We start from the raw sequence: 9,663 nt of genomic DNA on the forward strand, positions 1-9,663 counted from the left end.
GCCACGCCCCTCTGACAGATATTTGGTTATAAAGAACACAATGGTGCTCTAGGAGGAGATTCAGGTGATAAGGTGGGCGGGGGGGTTACCTTGGTTGGTTATTGGCTAATGGTTACACAAGCCAAAAAAACGTTATGACATCATAAACTGGCTAAAATCTGATCAGCTCATTTTCAGACAGGTTTTTATATAAATGGATCAGGATAACAAGTGAGAGAATCTTTTTTCCTGAAACTTTCAGAATCTCTTTACACAGAGGGGGCACATGTTGATGTATAAAATAAAGGAAAAAGTGGATTTTGCATACTAGGTGACCTTTAAATTACATCCTTTCTCACCTTCAGTTTGGCCCTGTCTTCCTCTGACAGCTGGTTCTGAGTCAGTGCGACGCTGGGCTCCCTTCCAGCTTTCAGCACCAGAGCTCCACGCACACGAAACTGTGCTACATCATCTGGAAGACAAGAGACACCAGACAGTAAGAGCAGAACAAAACACATGGCTGAATGACAGATAATATACTGTATGTAATGTCATTTACATGCCGAGTTTCACCTACACAGTTATGAAAATATCCACACTTTCTTTGAAACAACTGAAGTAATTCATTCATACATCACAATAGATTAAGCAGGTGCATGAGGTGTGGTGTGAAGGTTTCTCAATTCATATATGGCGTTAGCATTGGTACCACAGGGCTGCTTGGTTAGCTTAACATTGCAATTACGTGCTATAGAACATCATAATAAAAATAATAAGAAACACTTTCTCACCAACTTCAAATGAGTGTTCAAGAGGTACAGAGAACCCCCCGAATTCGGTGTCCATGACATCGCCAACCTGTTAATACAAGTAGAAATTATACCGTTAGCCTTCACCGGCTCGTAGCTAATGCTAATTGCATTGCTAACAGGTGTAGCCTCCGTTTAACCACAGTAAAATAATATGAGTAATCAATGCAATTCAACTCTTACCCTTCTGCCGTTATTACAAAATACAACATCAGTGAACAAGACAAAAAAAAGAGTGGAAAACAATGCAATGTTAAATGTTAGAGGAAGAGCCATTTTGACAGAGTCACCGGAAGACTTTGTCAAGCGTACTACAACATTATTTTCACTTCCGGTAGATTATTTCACAACACAAGTCTCATAAATATTTGTATTTTGAAAGTGAGATTTTCTATGGTCTATTAATATTAATGACTTTGTTGCAGTACTTTGCGAGTATTTATATTTAATACAATATGTTAATGTAGGTACCAACATCAAGGCACATTCCTTTTAAGTAAAAAATCTAATTGGTAATCCTAAATCTGATACAGTTTTAAAATGCTATTTTTGGCCAATTTAGCAAACCCAGTTTAGTTTATCTTAAATATCACCACAGCTTTACATTGTCTTCTTAAGATATGCATAATCATTTTTTGAGTTGAAAAAATTGTTATAAAATTGAAGTAATCTTCAACACTTCATATATCAGCCTAACCTTCATAGCAGTGTATCTGTGCATCCTGCACTATTAAGGGTATGTGCTGACCTACTTGCGTTGATTTAGCTTTTGCATATCTCTTAATATATTTGTCAGCATACTTTGCTTTTTACTTCTGTTTGTTTCTGAACATGTCAATGTTGTCATCTGCTAGAGCTGCTGCACAGAAACAGTTGTTAGGCTTTGAATGTGTATTTTTAGCATGTTGGTGTTTACAGTAGTTTCCGTGTTGACATAATGCAACTAATGAATTAGGTCTGCATGTGTGCTGATGTGTTGTAACCATGGTTGTAACGTGTCAACAGCAATTTTCTGTGGAATTTTCTGTTTCTTGGCGAATGAAAGAAGTTCTGACTTCTATCTTGCAGAATTTCGCAACATTTCATGTATGTTGTTCTATATGTAGGCTGAAGTAAAACAGAATGAATAATCTATCTTAAAGTCAAGCTGAGTTTTTAAATGTAAAAAAATGTGTGTTCTAATCTAGTAGACCTAATAAGATAATTTTGTTTTTGGACAGCTCAGTAACCCTTTTATATTTGGAACAATAGTTAAAAAAATAGTTTTGCTTAATATATTAAGCAACACAATATGTCAAACACACCGCTTTCCTCCTTGTCATTATACAAAGCAGGTGAACTGGATATAATGTAGACCCCTTATTATTGACCCCTTATATATTATCTGCCAGCAGAGTCTGCTAACAGACCAGAAAAGACCCTCAACCTTCTTCTCACCCCCACCCCTCTTCAAATGCCTCTTAAAGTGCAATTTCATCAGCTGAATAATACATAATAATGCCCTCCTCTGATGAAAAGTGTTGTTTTTAAATTCCTAAGTCAGCATTCCATGTCAGTCCACCTCAGCTGAGCTTTGTTTACCTAAAAGTCATTTTTAGGAGTAAATCTGTTCTGAGTCACACAGAGCAGAAAACTGCAGTTTCACTTATCTTAAGACCAAGATCAGCGTCTTATATTCAGATCGTGTCTCATCCAGCTGGGATGGACTGCAGCTACAAGAATGACCTCTTGTGATAAGATCTGACTTCCATGTACAAATGTTGGGTGTTATCTGTGGGTAACTGTTATCACTACTGAGAGAATATACTTGGTTAGTTCGGGCTGCAAAGCTGAAGAGGAGGATTCCATTGGCTTTTTGATCTCTTGCCCAAAAACGTGACTGAGGCATTTAACATAGGCGCATCTACTGTAACCAAGCGTGTCCGGAAAGCTTGTAATGTTAGCAGCTACCTCCTGGTGGCCTAAAGGTTTAAGATACTGACCATGTAATCACCATGGGCCTCTCTCCTCTTTACTTGTCGTTTCTCTGATGGCCCAGGCAACAATACAATAATAAGCAATACCCTATATGAGATAATATATTGACTGGTTTGCTGTTTGTCATAGGGCTTTTGAATGCACACTTATCTCTTACATACAGTTTCTGATATGAAGCATTAGGAATTCAAACCCAATGTATTCCCAGTGTTTTTATGGCCATTCAGTAGTTATTTTTATTTTATGCAATGTGTAACCCTCCAGACCAGAATTTATGAATCATTATTCTACATATTTGGGTTTGCTTCATCCTGGCTTTATTTACTAATTTGCTTTAGCCAAAACTATGTTTAAGAGCCTATTGATGGGAATAATGTCTCTAACTTCACTTATCTAAGGGTGTTTCCAGAAGGGACCTAAAACATAAAAGTATCAAACCAGAGAGAAAAGAGCAGCAGCAGCTTCAAATGTGATTGATGTGATTTACTTCTCAACGCCTATTCCTGGCTGAGGAGTTCTGCTGACTTGTTAGAAAACCTCTGTGAATATAAGTGAAAGGCATCCATCATTTTTAGCTTCAACATTTATGCTTCGAAAGTGCTACAAAATAAGTTTGGAATCCAGTTTTAATCCTTTAAAGTTTAGAGTATCAAGAAGTCAAGTCTTTATTTCAAAAAGGCCTGCTTGGAGGGTGAAGGACCATCTTCACTCATTTCTGTCCCAACATGTGTGAGAATGACAATCTGACTCACATCAGAATCACTGACAAAAATATCAAACATAATTGACAATAGCAGGATTTTCCTCAATGTGGTCAAGAACATGGGCACAGAAATGTTTTGTCACAAAGGTCTTGCTTGGCACAACAGATTATAGATCATCCTTTAACTAAACCTTAAAAAGTCCACCAATACATAAGTTCAACCCCCATCTCCTCTTGAGACGCTACAATAAAAAGAATAATAAAAGAAAAACATTATTAAAAACAACAAGTAAACAACAGATTGTGATATTAACAAAAAGCAGCAGTCTTTCTGATTTAATATAAACTATACTTGCACGGATACCTCTTGTAATTATAATAGTTTTTGATGTGCACATCATTGTTATCATATTACTGTCTGTATGAAACAGCCTGTCTGATGGAGCATCTGGTGACTGAGGCATATGATTCCCCCGGGCGCTGCCTTTGAAACTATGCAGGCCTTTACAGCATATATTCCCCCCCTTGCTGGGACAGGCCATACTGTAACTCTCTGTCATCGCCTTAAACAACGGTGTCACCTTACTATTCTTAGTCAAATAAGAAAGCATGTATATTTTTATGAAATCCCATCAGGACTTTCACTTTGAAGGAAGACACTGTCATGTCCCGTAAGCCTGTGGTGTTTAAAATGGAGCATTATGAAAAATGAAAAAGAACATGTTTTGAAATATGATCTAAAGTTTAAATAAGAGGCACAGTTTGGGGATCATCACTGAACTGAACTTTCTTTTTTTCCTCAGCCTGATGTACAGACAGAGGTCTCTGTTAATACGTTTTACAGTACATGCTGCAATGTTGATGATCTGATGAATCAACTAATTTCAGCAATAAACAAGATTATTTTAATGCTTTCAAGTTTTTTATCACTGTGCTAAATCTCTCCAACTTTATTTTCTTTTCCTAAAATGAACCCGTTCAAGGGTATCGGAAATAGAAAGCACTGTGCTATTATCAAGGCTCCTTTGGAGTCGCACCTTTTTAAACGTAATTTATTTAGTTTCTATTACTTTCTTAATGTGTCTCTATTTTATATTGTTCTTTTGTCTTTTATTGAAAAGCATTGTTTAATGTCTAATCTAGATAAGCGCTACATTAATATAATACACTTTTGCATGAAGCCAACTTGGGAGAAGCTTCAGGGCTTTCAGCCAGAATTAATTAGTTAGGTTTAAAAAGAAAAAAAGCACAGGGTTAAAATAGACACTTTCTGGCAAAAAGCCCTGAAGGCAAACTCCTCCCATTTGGACGTGTCCCAAATCAGGCCTATACGAGAAAGCTTGCATTATGTTTTTGCACAAAATAATTATATTTTCTCTTACTTTTAACAACCAAAGTATAGGACACCATCTTGTGATGGGATCAAACCAGCCAAATCAGGCTAGGGGCGTCATGTTAGGGGGGCTCCTCTCCCACATCATATCCTCCTAATTCTGGCCCCATCCATCGGATGACACCTATTTTCAAACTAAGTTTGATCTCAACTACGCACCTGTAAACACACACACACACACACACACACACACACACACACACACACACACACACACACACACACACACACACACACACACACACACACACGCAAATACGTCTAAAACAATACCAGTCACATGTTGTCACTGCCGGGAGACAAATCAATTTAAATGTTTTTAATTTATTGTAAAAATGTTACAATTATTTGATTTTGATACAAAATACTACTTACTGGCTTCTTTCATCTCTAAACGGATGACAGTCATGGGAAAGCCGCTGTGAAGATTGAGAGGACGAGCTTCAGTTGGCTTAACTTGTACTCCAGTGAAGCTTTACTAATGCAAGCGTTGAATAACTTTGGTGTCATCTTCTACAGCGGATCAATGGATCATCTAGGACACCTATAGTTAGTCTCCTATATCTGCTTTGAATCCACAATATACATATGATTTCAACCTTCACAGTTAAGTCACAGAATACATCACCCCTGATGAGCTGTGAGCGCATCAAAAAGACTTAATAAAAACAATTCTGCTTAAAATTCATGTAGTGTAAAGTTGGAATATACAGTAGGCCTCAGGGACCTTTAATGCCCTATTCAAACAGCCCTCTATAATCTTTCTCGAGGGTATTTGGTTCTCCTTGAACATCTGAATCTCAAGTTGCACTTGCCTCAAATAGCAGTTCTTCATGTGTCTCTGTCTGACTTAACTTCTCTCTCCGAAATTAAAGTCTCAAAGATTGTTTATTGTTATAGCCAAGGTTTTAGCAGGCTCGGCAATTTGGACAGCCAGAAAACAAATGGAGAATGCATAAAAGGGGCTGCTGTATACAAGCGAAAGAATGGAAAGTGAAAAGCTTCTTAAATGCATAATTTAACACCAATGTTTTTAGTTCCCATTTGGGTTGGCATTGCCATGGAATTTAAGAAAGAACAACCTACTTCTATCACTCGTATGAGTACAATACTATTTATACTGTTTGTTTATACCACAACACATGATAAATATATGACAAATTCTTAGCATGTGTGTCTATAGTCATGTCTGTGGGTTGGGGAGTTTATACCTCTCCGGGAATTCAAAAGGTCGGTGACCTCCTCCCACTGTCTTTGACCTTGTTCCTCAAATCCCTTTGGAGGGCTTTCAGTAAAATACACCCTGTTGACAGCTATGGCTACTGGAGAACAAATGGGATTGTCAGAGCCTATAGGAACACAAGGCTGCCGCTGCTGCTTTTTTACTCTTCAAATAGGGACGGTGTGAAAGTTATTGAGGTTGGGGCCTTATTTCACTCTGACTCTTGTAAACACAAGATCCTCCTCAGGGTTATTGATAGTTGAAAACACTTTTCACTGATTTTCTATTCAACTCTGAAGCTTCATGTCTTAATGGGATAATCATTTTCTGCCCAAATTAATCATAAAATGTGCCATTAATTGATCATCTGCTCTGTACTTTTAGACAAAGAGCTACTAAATTAACAGTTATCACCTTCTGTCGCTGTAATGTTTTTCCCTGCACACATTAGTAGAATAGGTGCTGCACTTGCATCATGATATAAGTGGAATCTATATGACCCATTTAACTTTAGGTCATCTGTAACGCTGGGTAGAGTAGGGAAAAGGATGCTTTCTTAAGCGAGATTATGTTCAATCTTTACTAACTATTCATTTAAACGTCTACAGTTTGTTAAACTGAGATGTCGGCCATTCTTTAAACAAGAAATGAAAGCCCCAATGCAGTGAATTGATTGCCGGCATTTTCATCTAATCCAAGTTTTTGTTGACTCAAGTAGTTTGATGTGTCTGTTCAATCTTTTAGTCCTTCAAGAAATTGATAAATAAAAGCTTCTCTTTTCTCCCCAAAAATGTCAGTCCACCATTTGACTCCATCTGCACCGTACCATTGTAGTGGACTCCACTACAGTATTTTAATTGAATTAATTAAACCTTTTTTTAGCAGTGCACGCCGCTGCTGAATCACTCCATCATATTGTCTGGTGGATCTGATTAGCATCAGTCAGCTTGTTAACGTCCTGGCTCCAGAGCCTAACGAGTTAATCCTCTGGCAGTTTCCCTCGAGGGCTGGACTTTTCTTTATGACTCTGAACCGCTTTTACCCATCATGGTGTCTTCCTTCTGCTCTTCAAAGCCCTGCAGTTCCTGCCAAGGTTTCAAGTGACAGCCATTCTGTCGCTCTCTTCCTTCCTTGTTCCACTTGTTGGGGGGAGGATGAAGTCACTGACAGTTGTAGTGTGTGTGTTTGAGGGGGAGGGGGTGTTGAGGTGATAAAAAGGGATGAAGGCGGAAATTCAGGCAGACACACAGACAAGGAGGGAGGAAGACACTATCAGAGGAATCACTATAAAACGAAAGAGACATGCCTGAGCCCCAGAAGCCAGGTAAGATGGTCCAACCCGTAGCATTATAACAGGAAAGCTGGAAACTGGGGATACACTGCAATGTTAAGATGAGTTAAAAAAGAATTAGAAAGAAAGAATGAACCCATAATTTCAACCTCTTTATTTGGACAAGTGAGACTGGACATTTAAGTATTTATGTGACAATAATTAAATGGCATGTGAAAGCTCTTAAACATGAGCGTGATCACTCTGTAATCTATGCCATTTATTTTTGCTTTCATAAGTTAGTGACAAGCTCATCTTTTCTTCAATTCATCCTCAGTGTCTTAAGCTGCTTTCTCTTTTAACAAAGTTCTAAAGATGCCGTCTTGCTGTATATCGTTCTTTTAGGGGGACAAATGCGCTTTTCTTTTTTACAAATAGGGATAGAAATGCAAAGAATGAAAGCATGTAATGTCAAATATTTACAATGTTTAGAGAGTAAACTTGTTATGTGTTTGGTTTTAATATTTGCTTAGTGTTAAATACAATTTGATAAAATATTGGTCTTCAAAAAGTAATAGATAGAAGAGCAATTTGGAAAAGGAGCCACTAATGGTTACGATAAGGGATCTAATTGACTCTTATAGGGACAAGTGTGTTGTGTGAGGGGGAATCCTCTCAGGTACTCGAGGTTCATTAAGCTGAGGAATGCAGGAATGGTGAAGATGCAAAAGTCAGCAACAGTGATGTGTGATGTTAGGTTTAAATTAGAAATGAAGAAATGTACTGCCATAGGTAATCTTTTTCCGGGATTATCTTAAAGAATGACAACAATTGAACCCTGTGAGTTTTCTGTTCACATATAGTGATGAAATGTTTCAAATAAATGAAATATGGTGTCACACAAAAAACTAAACCTGTATGAACAGCATAACCTAAGCTTATATCTTCCATTGATACAAAAGGATCATATGTGACATGAAATTGCACAGGCTGTAGTTAGTGCATATCATAATGTTTTTGTCAGTCTAAAATATGCTCTGCTGCCTTTGTCAACAGTGACCTCAATGCACCATAAATCAGCTGTTTACTTGAAACCTGAGAAACGAGTGCATGCATGAGAAGAGGAGGGAATGAAGGCAGAAGGAGAGGAGAAGGTATAGCAGATAAAAGCGGAGAGATGAGCGGGATGATTTGTTAGAGGGACCTCTGCCAAGTCAGGTGTAACTACCTTGCGTCGTATCTCTGCACCTCAGACACCTAATCTATCTGACCCTGATTGCCTCCCTCATTCTGTTACGCTGTCTCCCCCGCTGGCATCCATCTCCCCTCGCCAATCTCCAGGAAGTTCACCATATCACTGTTATTGTGTGGAAACAGTCAGATCTCCCTTTTTTCTTGTGGATTTTAGTCAAGGTGTCACATTCTCCGTCATGGGCCGATAGGAATGCAGTGATCTTTTCTGCTTAAAGTGCAATGTTATACTCTACTAGATGAAATCAAAAGTATTTTTTACTCAAAACAAATAGGTTCAGATTGTATACGGATATCTGTGCGGATGTGTGATTAAAATGCATAAACTAATATCGTTCCACTCCAGAGCGCTTAATACCCTTTATCATTTTTATTCTCCATCATGCAGTAATTCGATGCCTACATTTCATTATATCTTACCAATGTGTTGCCAATCCAGCATCCTGACATCACACATATCATCTTCCCAACACCACATTAGTGCCTGCACCCAGGTTGCTGTTGTTCTTGTGTTTCCACCCATCCCAGATCGTTGCCCCTCTCTTGAACTTCATACACTCTGCAGTCCCTCTCCATGTCTATCTGGTTACAGCACATATAACTCCCCCCCATGGCGTCTTGCTCTCCACGGTTAATGTGGCACCAGGAATCAAGAAGCTGTGGGATCATGAAAAAGCACGCACCCCTATAAACAGCAACGAGAATAGTTCTTCAACATAGGAGCTGTGGCCTTCTGGATTCGCTAAGCTAAAGACACCTCTGGGAATGGAAGTAGATACACGGTTAGCCCCTTTTGACCCAATAAAGAAGGAAAAACAGCCCAGCGAGATCTTTGTTTCTCACATAAGTATGGATTATTGACCTGTTTCGTGTCATGACCCATGACTCTATGTAACAAGCCAGTTACATCATAATTAGACATTGTGCAACAGTGTTGATGCTGATAGTTGCCTTGTGCCAGGGTGGAGGCTTACTGGCTCTGCTCCATTAGTGAGTGTGTGCTCAATTTTAACTACCAGTAATTCTGCCAGAGGGCAACATCTCCCCCCCCCCCCCCCC

The 9,663-nt window shown here is 38.6% G+C and overlaps 2 protein-coding genes across 4 annotated transcripts in view; one reads left to right on the forward strand and one right to left on the reverse strand.

Moving 5' to 3' along the window:
• Nucleotides 1-1,109, reverse strand: part of emc10 (ER membrane protein complex subunit 10) — a 6,967-nt gene extending 5,858 nt beyond the window's left edge. For both annotated transcript variants that reach the window (XM_010781490.1, XM_010781492.1), the window contains exons 1-3: nt 972-1,109; nt 771-837; nt 339-451 (exon numbers count right to left, since the gene is read on the reverse strand). In XM_010781490.1, the coding sequence (XP_010779792.1) occupies nt 339-451; nt 771-837; nt 972-1,064 (273 nt within the window). In that variant the 5' untranslated portion in view covers nt 1,065-1,109. The remainder of the gene's footprint in view (nt 1-338; nt 452-770; nt 838-971) is intronic.
• Nucleotides 1,110-7,316: 6,207 nt separating this feature from the next.
• mybpc2a (myosin binding protein Ca) overlaps nt 7,317-9,663 on the forward strand; it is a 38,820-nt gene continuing 36,473 nt past the window's right edge. For both annotated transcript variants that reach the window (XM_010781493.1, XM_010781494.1), the window contains exon 1: nt 7,317-7,407. In XM_010781493.1, the coding sequence (XP_010779795.1) occupies nt 7,386-7,407 (22 nt within the window). In that variant the 5' untranslated portion in view covers nt 7,317-7,385. The remainder of the gene's footprint in view (nt 7,408-9,663) is intronic.

This window comes from Notothenia coriiceps, unplaced genomic scaffold (genome assembly GCF_000735185.1).
Source record: "Notothenia coriiceps isolate Sejong01 unplaced genomic scaffold, NC01 NC01_scaffold00023275, whole genome shotgun sequence".
Lineage (NCBI taxonomy): Eukaryota > Metazoa > Chordata > Actinopteri > Perciformes > Nototheniidae > Notothenia > Notothenia coriiceps.